Source organism: Magnolia sinica, chromosome 12 (assembly GCF_029962835.1).
Source record: "Magnolia sinica isolate HGM2019 chromosome 12, MsV1, whole genome shotgun sequence".
Lineage (NCBI taxonomy): Eukaryota > Viridiplantae > Streptophyta > Magnoliopsida > Magnoliales > Magnoliaceae > Magnolia > Magnolia sinica.
Window position 1 is genome coordinate 62,611,838 of NC_080584.1, and position 14,127 is coordinate 62,625,964.

Here is a 14,127-nt window from a genome sequence, read left to right on the forward strand (position 1 = left end):
TTGTTTTTCTATTCTAATTTGATGTAAAGAATCATGTCGTAACTTCGCATTAGGCATAGCCAGCTTAACCTGTATTGATGTAAAACCGTACAGATATGTTTGAGGGTGAGCTGGTGGCTCAAAAACAAGAGTACGCAGTCAAACCAGAAAAGAATCTAAGGGACACGTAATCATACTTAATAAAGGAAGAAGTTATTGCCCTGGACCAACTATGGTTATCACTTTAATTTTATTTGATGTTCTTGGATTATTAATTATTTCTTTGAAGTTGTTGGACAAAACTTATTTAATTGCATAAGACCCCAAATCAGAGGGTCCTTAACTATGTTCACAACTGATGATTGGAATAAATGGTTGATTTTGTATTAATAAGATGTAATTAAGTATGAGTGGAATTTAGATCTATGGTATAACTACTATCTAGGCAAATTTTTATAAGTATATCTAATAGTTTAAGTATACTTAGTGTACAAGTCATGACATGGATTTCGAGTCCAAAGTATACGATAATTATCTGAAATCTTGGTCATGACATCATGTATTTAGGGTGTTTGAGTCAAAAACTCAATCCTATGTTTGAGCCCATTATTTAAAGGATTCTAATTTCATTTTCTATCATCAATAAATTTATTTCAAATTTATTAGAAATTATTTCTACTTTTATCCACTAGATTCGAGGAAACTCTGTGAGGAGTCTAGAGAGCTCCGTGGAGTTGGAGTAGATATTCCCTGTGGAAGATGGTGATTGAGTCATCACATCCCTCTGTACGTCAGGGACCTAATACATAACGAGATGAGCTCATTTGCCCCTTCATGTCTATTGTAGAGGATTGCCTTTGTAGCTGGTTTCTCCAAATGTGCCAAATTGCCGGCCCCTTCATGTCTGGTGTCCCACCGGTTAAGTTATTGTGTGCCACCACGAAAGTAGATAAGGTGTAGAGCTCAATTAGCTGAGGAGGAATTTGGCCCGCTCAATCTATAGTAAGAAAGGTCCGAGCTCTCAATTTGTTTAAGATTGAATATGTTGTTTTTACCAATAACCAAAATCCGTAGATATGGGCTTTTGAATATGCCAGCTGAGATCTTCCATGTGAATCTATTGCCATCAAAATACATATACTGTAACCATGCCAAGCTCGAATGAGCTTGAAACTCTGGGCATTGTAATCTATTATTTGATAGCTTCAAACCAGTCAATGAGACGCAACCCATGGCCAATGGCTCTTGTATTTCTCCTGAAAAATTGATTCTCAACAAATCTAAAAGAAAAAAAAGTAAAACCAATTGTCTTATGTTGCCCATCGAGGGAGGAATAGTCCCATGAAGAGCGTTTGAGGACATGTTTAGGTATTCTAAATGTGGAAGGAGGAAACTGATATTTTCAGGAAGTTGTCCATAGATGTGGTTGTCGGAGACATTGAACAAAGATACAACCAGGATTTTAGGGTGAGGTGGCAGATGGAATGGGCCGACTAAGGAATTGCTTCTTAGGTAGTGTTTTTAGTCTTTCATTTTTCTCTAACAACCAAGATGGGAATTTTCCTTTCATGTTGTTGTGGGAAAGGTCCAATGCTATCAAGTCATATCGGGTGGAAAGGAAGCTAGGAATGGTTCCACTGAGCTTGTTGATGTTGCAGCTTGATAAAAAGAGGACTTTCAATGGAATTTAGGAACCCAAGGTGTGGATTTAGTTTTCCATGACTTGAAGATCTAGTTATTCAAGATTCTCAAGGTTGCACCAAGCTGCAGAAATGAACAATGTAATTAATCCTATCACTACAAAATTCAGGTGGTGTGCTCCCACCTTTCAAAAAGAAATAAAATAATAAAATAATAAAAATAAAAATCGTTGAGTACAGAAAAATGATACTGTGCTTTCAATGTACGAAGAGTTTGATGTAAAGCGGGTCGCGGAAAGTTACATGGCCAAGATAGATCAGAAAAGGCCCAGTCGACGACAGAAGTGATCCAGACCATCGAACCTTAAATCGGGCGTATCTTGCAATCCGGAATGAGTTACCTGACGTAAAATATATGATTTTGGGGTAGAACGAGCTACTGAAGCCAACCAACCTCGCTACGCCGGGTTACATAGCCCGAAATTGCAAAAAACCCCTGGATCGATGGTCGTTTCCCTGTTTTAATTTCATTTTTACTATAAATAGTAAGTTTTAGTTTGATTATAACTCTTCATCCGTCGGGCTTTAGGAGTTGCGCCCAATGTGAAAAGAGCTTAGAATAATTAGGAGAATGGTTTGGTGAAGCCAAATAGGACACTTACTATTTTTGGCCGAAAACCTCGCGCACTAGTAGACATCATGACCGTCTATAAATAGTAAGTTTACTATTTATAGTAAGTCACGGATTCTAGGAGTTTGAGTTGTAGTTTGATTTTGATTTCTTTCCCATTGCTTGGTACCCTTATTTAAAGGGTTGTGAACTCATTTTTATTGAGCAATTAATCAATTTCGAATTTATTAGAATTTATTTCTATTTTCGGCTTTCTTTCCTCGTGGATTCGAGAAGTCTCTGTGAGGAGTCCAGAGAAGCTCCGTGGATTCGGAGTAGTTATCCTCATTGCGTTCATCCCTTCATCAATTGGTATCAGAGCGAGGATTCCCCTTGGGCCGATGGCAAACAATGAAGGTATGAATCAAAATCCTGTGGACAGTGATCCAAGGATTCGTTATCTTTCGAAAAGAATGGAAGCTTTCCACCGGGAGAGTCAGTTAACCATGCAAGGGCTGCAGGCAACTCTCGACTGTCTTGCGGATGCGCTACTTCCGCCCCGAGCCCTAGGCGGTACTCCACCACCCATGGTGGCTGTACGACACAACCTCGATTTTCGTAGAGCACTACCAATGACAAACCGTAGGGCTATACCAGATGATTCAAGTTCTAGCACCAAGGACCTTAATGAGGGTTTTGCTCGACGACCAATCCATGGAGGTGATCATCTAGATCGTGCTGAAAGAGACTATCGAGGTAAGGCTGAACTTCCTAGTTTTAATGGTTTATTACGTATAGAAGATTTTCTCGATTGGCTAGCCGAAGTAGAGAGATATTTTGATTACATGGATGTACCAGATCATAAAAAGGTAAAATTGGTAGCATTTAAATTAAAATCTGGTGCTTCTGCATGGTGGGAACAATTACAACTCTCACGAGCCTGCCAGAACAAGGCGCCCATCTCATCATGGCGATGGATGAGACGTCTTCTTCAATCTTGATTTTTCCCCAGTGATTATGAGCAGATATTATTCCAGCAATATCAAAATTGCAAACAAGGAAATCGAACAGTCACAGATTACACTGAAGAATTTCAATGGCTGGCTACACGAAACGATCTGTCTGAATCTGAGTCACAGAAGGTGGCACGATTTATAGGTAGGTTGCAACCGATAATTCAGGACCGAGTTCAGATGTACCCAGTCGGGACTGTGGATGAAGCAATTCAATTGGCAGGCAGGGCAGAAACACAACTTGCAAGAGCTCCTGCTCGTCCATATCCTTCAACTCGACCCCCCATGACGGGTCCCACGCAAGATCCAGTGCTGCCACGAGGAAAAGACCCAGTACCTCAACTTCCTACAACAGCAAACCGTGATACGGGGAGCGGCTCATCCAGACCTCAACGTGCAGCACCCACAACAGTGGGTCCGAGTAGGATTCCAAATCCTTATGCCCGGCCAAGGTCGAACAATTGTTACCGCTGTGGCCAACCAGGCAACTTATCAAACACTTGTCCTTAAAGTCCCGCAGCACACTTGATTATAAACGAAGGGGGCACTGAAGATGAGTCCGTAGAAGAAGATTATCGCTTTGATGAACATGAACAAATCACTGAAGAAATAGCAGGTGGCGATGAAATGACGGGCGAAGATCATGGCGAATTTCTAGTTGTGAGGCGATTACTGTATGCCCCACGAAAGGAATTACATCCACAACGACACAATATATTTCGTACTCGGTGCACCGTCAACCGAAAGGTCTGTGACGTGAGCATAGACAGTGGTAGTAGCGAGAATATCGTCTCGAGAGTGATGGTGGACAAGTTGCGGCTACCAACAATGAAACATCATTCCCCGTACTCAATCGGCTGGAAAAAAAGGTGAATGAGACCAAGGTAACTGAACAATGCACTATCTCGTTTTCAATTGGTAAAAATTATAAGGATCAAATACTTTATGACGTGGTCGATATGGAAGCTTGTCATATGTTACTCGGTCAACCCTGGCAGTCGGACCGTGATGTGACCCATAGGGGACGAGATAATGTTTACGTATTCGTCAAGGATAGTCGAAAAATAATCCTTGCCCCTATGGCACTAGAGAACCACCCTGAAGCCTCTAAAGTGGAGGGGAGTTCTCTCTTGACCATTCAGGATTTTTTGGAGGAATCCAAGGAAACCGGCGAGGTATACGTCGTAGTAGTGAAGGGCGAGGAAGAGGAACCCTCAAACATCCCTCCAAGTTTAAGATTGTTCCTAAACGAATTCAAAGAAGTCTGGCCTGAGGATTTACCTGATGGATTGTCCCCCATGAGGGACATCCAACATCACATAGACCTCGACCCTGGGGCTAGCCTGTCCAATCGCCTTCATTATCGGATGAGTCCGAAGGAGTGTGAGATACTTCAGGGACAAGTGGAGGAATTGATCCGTACGGGTCTCTTGAGAGAGAGCATGAGCCCATGTGCCGTACCAGCATTATTAACGCCAAAAAAAGATGGAAGCTGGCGCATGTGTGTCGACAGCCGAGCAATTAACAAAATTACCATCAAATATCGGTTCCCAATACCACGGTTGGACGACATGCTCGATATGTTAGAAGGGGCCAAGGTGTTTTCTAAACTAGATCTAAGGAGCGGGTACCATCAGATTCATATACTATCCGGTGATGAGTGGAAGACGGCATTCAAGACCAAGGAAGGGTTGCATGAGTGGTTGGTCATGCCCTTCGGCCTATCGAACGCACCAAGTACTTTTATGTGTTTGATGAATCAAGTTCTAAAACCATTCACTGGCCGATTTGTGGTAGTATATTTTGATAACATATTGATATATAGCCAGGATGAGGTGGAGCACAGGAAACATCTCAGGCAAGTGCTATAGGTCCTACAAATTAACAAGTTATATCTCAACTTGAAGAAGTGTAGTTTTTTAACTGACAGCCTTGTTGTAACGTCCACAGGCATTCGTGTGGACGATGAAAAGGTGCGAATTATTAGGGAATGGCCGATCCCGACAAACAATCATGAGGTGAGGAGTTTTCATGGGTTAGCGACTTTCTATCATCGATTTGTGCGAGATTTTAGCACCATAGTCGCGCCTATAACAGATTGCATGAAAAAAGGACCGTTTCAGTGGACCGATAAAGCTGATAAGAGCTTTCATGAGATCAAGCATCGTTCGTCTACAACACCGGTATTGGTGCTTCCTAATTTCGACAAATTGTTTGAGGTTGAGTGTGACGCTTCATACATCGGAATTGGAGGAGTATTATCATAGGAAGGCAGGCCGGTAGCCTTTTACAGCGAGAAGCTCAGCGAAGCCCGAAAGAAGTGGTCGACTTATGAGCTTGAGTTGTACACAGTTGTTCAGGCACTGCGACATTAGCGTCATTATTTGATTCAAAGAGAGTTTGTTTTGTACACTGACCATCAAGCATTAAAGTTTATTAATAGTCAGACTAACGTGAATCGTGTGCATGCTAGATGGGTTGCGTTTTTACAGGAATTCACGTTCATTCTGAAGCACAAGTCAGGGCAGCAGAACAAGGTGGCTGATGCACTTAGCCGTCGTGCATCACTATTAGTTACAATGAGCAACGAGGTAGTCGGCTTCGACTGTCTCAAGGAGCTGCATGCCAAGGATGAGGACTTCAAAGATTCTTGGATGAAGTGTCAAGAAGGTCACCCCAGTGACCTTCATATACAGGACGATTTTCTCTTTAAAGGGAATCGATTGTGCATCCCCCAAAGTTCTCTGAGGGAGCAGATTATTCAGGAGCTACATGGAGGTGGCCTTGGTAAACACCTGGGGCGAGATAAGATGCGAGCTCTTGTGGAAGAGCGGTATCACTGGCCGTAGTTAGTACGTGATGTGGGAAAAGCCGTACAAGGTTGTCATGTTTGTCAGACCTCCAAGGGGCAATCTCAGAATACGGGCCTTTACACCCCGTTACCTATTCCTGATGGTCCTTTGGAGAATTTATCAATGGACTTCGTGCTTGGTCTCCCACGAACACAACATGGCATGAATTCGGTGTTCGTGGTGGTAGATCGTTTCTCCAAGATGGTGCACTTTATCCCATGCAAGAAGACCCTCGATGCAACACACGTGGCGAATTTATTTTTCAGGGAAGTCGTACGGCTACACGGGGTCCCCAAGACCATTACTTCCGATCGTGACACGAAGTTCATTAGCCACTTTTGGGAGACTTTATGGAATCGATTCGATACACGACTTCAATTCAGCAGTGCTTACCACCCACAGACTGATGGGCAGACCAAAGTTGTGAATCGCACATTGGGAAACCTCCTTCACTGTATTTCAGGAGAAAAACCGAAGCAGTGGAATTTGACCTTATCTCAAGCAGAGTTTGCATTCAACAACATGGTGAACTGCTCGACAGGGAGATCACCGTTCCAAATTATCTACGGACGAGTGTCTCGCCACACACTTGACTTGGTCCCTTTGCCCAAGCACCCAGGTACGAGCATTGCAGCAGAACATGTCAGACAAGATCATGGGCATCCATGCAGAAGTACAGACCAAGCTACATGCCTCAAACGAGAAGTACAAGGAACAAGCATTGGCGACAAAAAGTGTTCGAGGTGGGTGACCGCGTTATGGTCCATCTGCGCAAAGAGAGATTTCTGATCGGGACGTACAACAAGTTGAAAAATAAGAAGATTGGACCGGTACCAATCATCTGAAAGATCAATGACAACGTTTATGTTGTTGATCTTCCAGATGATATGGCAATCTCACAGACTTTTAATGTCGCGGACCTAACCAAGTATCATGAACCAGAACATGACGAGAACTCGAGGACGAGTTCTTTTGAAGTGGAGGAGACTGATGTAGAGCGGGTCGCAGACAGTTACATGGCCAAGATGGATCAGAAAAGGCCCGGTCGACGACAGAAGTGATCCAGACCATCGAACCTTAAATCGAGAGTATTTTGCAATCCGGAATGAGTTACTTGACGTAAAATATATGATTTTGGGGTAGAACGAGCTACTGAAGCCAACCAACCCCGCTACGCAAGGTTATGCAGCCCGAAATTGTGAAAAACCCCTGGATCGACGGTCGTTTCCTTATTTTAATTTCATTTTTACTATAAATAGTAAGTTTTAGTTTGATTATAACTCTTCATCCGTCGGGCTTTAGGAGTTGCGCCCAACATGAAAAGAGCTTAGAATAATTAGGAGAACGGTTTGGTGAAGCCAAATAGGACACTTACTATTTTTGGCCGAAAACCTCGCACACTAGTAGACATCATGACCGTCTATAAATAGTAAGTTTACTATTTATAGTAAGTCGCGGATTCTAGGAGTTTGAGTTGTAGTTTGATTCTGATTTCTTTCCCATTGCTTGGTACCCCTATTTAAAGGGTTGTGAACTCATTTTTATTGAGCAATTAATCAATTTCGAATTTATTAGAATTTATTTCTATTTTCGGCTTTCTTTCCTCGTGGATTCGAGAAGTCTCTGTGAGGAGTCCAGAGAAGCTCCGTGGATTCGAAGTAGTTATCCTCATCACGTTCATCCCTGTGTCAGAGTTACAAAGCTCGTGTAGTATGAATTATGGCTCTTAGCTGCATCGAGACACCTGGTAAGTGCAATTAATCAATCTAAGCCATCCAGTACATCAATCACATCTTTCATGGATGACCATGCAAAAAAATTGCACCAATTAGATGATTCAATCAATTTGTAAATAGACCTTCCACTACCAAAAAAATGAGCAAAGGCTACGGACTATGCTGTTTTTAGCTACGGACATAAACCGTAGCTAAATAGCTACGGTTTAAAACCGTAGCTAAAAATGATCACACCGTAGCTGAAAGCTAACACCACCACACGTACTTACAACCTGGGACAACTCTATAAGGGACTCTACGAGGCCCATTAAAATGTGTGTGCTCCATCTAATACGTCTATCCATTTTGAAATAGCATTTTTTGGTAAGAGCCCAAAAAAGTAAGTAGATCGAAGGCTCAAGTGGACCACACGGTAGGAAACAGTAGAGATTAAATACCTACCATTGGTCGATGGTGTGGTTCAACTAGACCTTTAATTTGCCTAGATTTTGGGGTCATTCCCTATAATACAAAATTAATGGACGGAGTGGATATATGAAATGTATCACGATGAATCCCACAAAGCCCTTTAGAGGACAATTCGTCCAGAACCGTCAAACTCGTGCGGAAGTGGACATGGTGTGAAGGACGGGACAATGGCTACGGTCCAGATGGATTTTAGCTATGGTTTAAGACCGTAGCTAAATCGTAGCAGGTAAAATTGCAGAAACTCATCCCGCGCTGCCCTTTTTCTTTTCCCTCCTCTCGTGAAACTTTTCATCTCCCTCCACTCCTGGGAATAAAACCCCATTCTGCATCCCTCTCTCTCTCTCTCTTGATCTCATGCGCCCCTTTTCTCTCTCTCGATCTCCCCTCTCACGAACCCCTCTTCTCTCCCCAACCATCCCCTCTCTCTCGATCTCACGAAGACTTCCCTCTCTCACGCCATAATCTGCGTCCATTTAAGGTATGGAAGACTGATTAAATACCTACCAAACACTAGAATTTCCCTCTGAAAACAGCCCCAAATCCTACACGATGATACATGGTTGAAGAAGAAGAAGAAGAAGAACCAGGTCCTTCTGGAAGGGTACGTAGCGACGGACGAGAAGAACGATCCGATTCGTCAACATCAGCAGCAACAGCAGGGGATGATGTTGAGGATGAAGAGCCTGACTGATGGAGATCTTGACGAACTGAAGGGGTGTTTGGATCTAGGGTTTGTTTTCAACTATGAAGAGATCTCGGAGCTTTACAATACCTTGCTGGCGCTCTAGCTCTACTACTCGATGAGCCAAAGGTTCTTGGATGATCAGCGGCAGCAGCAGCAGAAGTCTATGGATGGGAGGGATGCAGAGGAGGCATGCTCCGTGTCATCAACGGCCGCGAGTCCGATCATGAATTGGAAGATTTCAAGTCCTGGTATGCGATTCTTCTCTATTGTTTTTTATTTGCTGAAAGTTGAAAGATTTGAACTTTCTTTATGTAAAGAAATTCTGCTTGTTTGAAAGGATTATATGATAAAACTGATATTTACACACCCTTTTCTCTGATATGAACTCCCCTTTGGAAATGCTGGTGGCAGAAGTGATGAACTTCGTTGTAGGGGCTTTGATTATGACTGAGAATTAGGCATTGATTGTAAATATTTTAATTTGGGGGAATTTTGATAGATTATTTTTAGAAAATTGGGGTGAAATTTTGACCTTTTTCCAATAAAAAATTGAATTAGGGTGTCTGATTCGAGTGGAAAATGCACAGAGCTCATGAAAGCTTAAGATTTTCCCTCCCTTGGAAATATAGTTGAATTCATTTTTGATTTATAGGTGTGGATTAGCAGAGTTTAAGAGAGCATATAGATCTGAAGCTCCACTCTCTTAGCAAGAGAAAACTCTTGCCTACCTAGGTACCTACAGGGAAATAGACTTGCGAAAAATGCACCTTGTTCATCAGGTGCATTACCCCTTGTTTGGCCTTGATCCTAAAAATCAGGCTGATTCAACATTCAGGTGGGCCACTCCACAATTAAATCCTCTAAAATCATGCAGTATGGTCCACCTGAGTTTTGGAACACAATGATTTTTGGGTAATTATTTCATCCCTGTGAGACACATAGATGAATGAATTGGATGGCACAAACATGATGGTGGGCCCTACCCAAAAACTAATGGTGGGCATCCCTCATCCCTAATTTTTCCTAGGGTGTGGCCGACTTGAGTTCTGGATGGTCTTGATTTTTGGGTTCCAAGGTGTACATGAGCAACTTACGTGATGGATGGTGGATCTAATGGAAATTCCACCCAAGTGGCTCTCAATGTGCCTGTGGCTATTTAGCAATCCCTTCTTTCCAATTAATGATTTCAGGAATACCCATAATTCCTTTCTTAGAAAATATTCATTTCCATTTTCTGTTGGAATCCTTTACATTCTTACTGAAAATGTTGAAATTACACGAATGTTTACAGCATTAAAAGATGATGTTTTTGGGCTTATGTGAGTAATTCGAATGAGTTTTGGAGTTGAAATGTACAGAATCTCTAGATTTTGTGTTCACGACTTTGTATGGGATGGTATCCTCAACATTAGTATCTCGGATTTTACTAATCCTTAAGAGATTGGTTTCTGCTTCTGTTTAAAATCTCAATTAAGTACCATGAGATACTCAAACCTAGAGTTTGCCCTTCCTGACCGACCAATCATCTAGAAGCACCCACAATAGAAAGATCATGAGGAAATGATCTAACCTATCAGATCTTATCATCCATATGAAATGACCTAGAAACTATTGTCCAGAAAAGAAGTTTTTCACGCACCTTGGTGATGATCTTTGACCCATGTGGTTTTTTCCATTTTGACCATGTCATCATTGCCTTGGTGGTTGGTAGGTCTTCACAACCTTTCTTGTATTTTGGAAATGCCATTTCCCTCTAATTTGTATAAATTTACTTACCTTCCTCAAAAACAAAAATAAAATAATAAAAAATAAAATAAAATTGTGGAGGCTTCTTCTAGGCTGCTCCAAACAAATGGTGGAATGGATACTAGTCCATTCTAGCCATGAAACCCATCTCACCCACACAAAAGAAATGATATGGATGGCATACATGGAACATTTGAGCTTGTCCATCAAATGGACCTTGCTATAAATGCCCTGAGTCCAAAACCAGAGTAGCACACTCCTCAAGTGGGCCCTAAAGTCAGAAATACTCTTGGGGCTGTTTGGATGCAAGCAAAGTTGTGTTTGCATGTCTTGGACAGGCTACCCAAGTCATGCTCTCCTGAACTGACTATTATGTTCACTATGTTAAGCACCAATCCCCTCTAGCATGAGTAAAGATAAACTGTAGTGCATGTGTGGAGCTTAATGTGAATGGTGGCATATGTAGCATTTATAACACATGCACATATTTATGCATGTGGCAAATGTTGGGCACTTAAATATTGCAACTTGCTAGTTTTCATAGTATTAGTATCTTTACATGTATCAATATCGTTGATATTAAAAAGAAAAACATTAGAGAAGGAAAAATGTTGGGATTTTTTTAGTAAAACTTCAAGAGGTGTTAAAATTCATATATTGTATATTTTTTTTAAAAAAAAATTGCGAAAAAAAACATGCATAACAAGCTTTAATTTAATGGGGGCTTAAAAAGGCATCAATGGTTATTTTTGTTTGCAGATCTCAATCTATAATGGACCAAATGGATGGCTCAGTTTGAATCTCATTGCTAAAAATGAATAGCCATTGATTTCACATACATGTAAAGTACCATTGTGATTTCTCATCCCTGATGGTATCGAAGATTATTAAAAAGATTTTTTTTTTTTCTTTTTACTAAAAAGATTTAATTATAGGAATACTAGGAATACTGGTACCAAAGGATCACATTTCCTAGTTCTTATAATAGAAGAACAATCTTTTCATAATCAACCTTGCAATGATAGTTGTTGTTGTTTCCAGCAATGCAGGGACATTGGCAAGGAGCTTTGTTGGATGATATGGGCCCTCCAAATAGCACACTTGCACAGATGGATGGAGAAAGTCAAGTAGACAGTCATGAATTGCCGTGGATTGATTTGGCAACCATACAACTTGCCACCAATAACTTTTCGGAGGCAAATAAGCTTGGACAAGGTTGATTTGGCCCTGTTTACAAGGTAATAAATATTTCAACCTAACTTGGAAGGACTGGTTAATACCATCATTGGTAGACAATCTAACTTCCCTAACGAGGAATTATTACATGAAAATTTGAACAAGGTGTGTTACCTGATGGAATGGACAATCTAACTTCCCTAACGAGGAATTATTTCAAATTTTGATCATTTGACTCTGTTTGAGATGTGTGGCAGTGGCGTCCACTGTTAGGAATAAATGGCATCTAACCTATCCAGCAGTGTCACTCCACCATTCAATTGGATTTCTGAAAGTTCTATCACTGAACTATACAGTTTGGTTTGCCTTTTACTTGTTTGTTGACATTGTTGTTTGTGCTAGAATGATGGAAAATGCTTATTGCTTATGTGTGAATCAGGTTTTAGACACATTGTTTACATGGGCAGACTTGCAGGCTAAACTAAACAGTGAGTTGCTGAGTAACTTGGGCAATTTTGTTAATCGGGTCCTGAGTTTCATTGTTAAACCTCCAGGTTGATCAGTTGTGTTTGAAAGAAATGTGTTAGTTTGAATTATCTGCATTTTCTTGAACATGCAAGTGCTATTATGAAATCTAATTTAATGAATTTTGATATTCCTACAAAAAAATAAAATAAAAATGCTTCACTCTTCAAGTGGACCAAAAATGATGGGAGCCAGTGGCAGATAATCTGAAAATTCTGGCATGAAAACTATAGCATTATTGTGTAGTTTGTGTTCTCGACCATCGGAGCATCATGGTTTTGTTGCTTTAAATATAGTTTGCATATTATTTATATTGACAAGGAAAGAACCCCAGGTTGGGTATCTATAGCTTATTCATGAAATTTTATGATTCACTTGAGGCATTCCAGAGAAGAAGGGTGTTTAGAGACAATAAAGGGTCCTAGATGCATTTTACTTGGACCGAAAAAGATAGCTTATTGAAAGGGTAAATAGCATGTTGGTATCATCCCGTGAAAAGATAGCACTCTTTTTCTTTCCCGATAAAGTGCACACTAATCCTTAATGGGGATGTGAACAATGCCCCCAAAGCTTTTAATGGACACATGGGAGGACCAATCATCAATTTGAACCGACCATTCTTTCATACAACTAACCATGTGAAAAAATCATGCAATAGGAATGATCCCAAGCAACTGATCAGTAACATGGAAAATGGACAGTCAAGATTGAGCAGATAAACAAAATAAGTCCAATTATCATCTTGAACCATCTATTTGATAGATCCTACTTTGTATAAGTTATGATAGATCATCTTGAACCATCTTGAACCTTCTCAGCTCAGCTGTTTCCATATCTAATCTACATGAATATTGAGAAAAAAAGAAAGAAAAAATGTTGAATTCAAATTTTAGTTTCTCAGTTGAGTTGTTGAGGAACACAAGGTTTTTGTAAATATGGAGTTTGGGTGTGGTACTTGCAGGCTTGCCCTGAATTGCATTTTAGTCCTTTGCCATCTCCCAAATAAATCCTTACTGAAGAGGGTTCCGGTGGTTTTGATCTCCTCTCCCCTTATTTGTGCAAGATGCTAGCTACTCATCACATGGGCCCACCATGGAGGTGTCTGTATAAAAAAATCAGGTCGATTTGAAAATCCTTGCCATTGAATAAGAGGTCGAAGATAGATGGTTAAATAAAATTAGTTTAATGGATTTAGCCATAACGATTGTTTAGTCTTTGCTGGCATATTAGATTAATAATTAATCATTAGTTCTCTATTGAATCTATAACCATTCTGTGATTATCATGCTTGACTGAGTTCTATTTTTTAACGTATACTTGACTGAATTTTTTTTCAGGTCTTCTCTTCATGGGAAGGGATTAAACAAATTCTGGTCTAACATTGAAGGTTACTATGGAAGCTCTGATTTTCTACGTATTTCCACCTTCTGGTACATAGAAAAAATTCTTTCTACCTGTACTGGCATTCTGTAGCTCAATTGAGCATCTATTCTGTCACTGTACAGGGAAGGACAAGAATTTTGTATATAGCCGCTTGCATCCTATGGGGAGATATGAAGCATATCCAAAGCCAGTGGGTATCGTGTTTGGAGGAACTATTGGAAATGAGAGAATATTTATAGATGAAGATTTGGCTAGAGTTAATGTTCGTCATCATGCAGCTAACAAACTTACCAACCTGGCTCTCTAGTTCCCAA

The 14,127-nt window shown here is 40.7% G+C and overlaps 1 protein-coding gene across 1 annotated transcript; it reads left to right on the forward strand.

Annotated features, from left to right (window-relative positions):
• Positions 1–8,633: 8,633 nt before the first annotated feature.
• LOC131220569 (uncharacterized) lies at positions 8,634–12,000 on the forward strand. The gene is made up of 2 exons (XM_058215409.1): positions 8,634–9,231; positions 11,771–12,000. Exons 1-2 carry the CDS (start codon positions 9,099–9,101, stop codon positions 11,947–11,949), a joined length of 312 nt encoding a protein of 103 aa, XP_058071392.1. The 5' UTR covers positions 8,634–9,098; the 3' UTR covers positions 11,950–12,000.
• Positions 12,001–14,127: the final 2,127 nt, after the last annotated feature.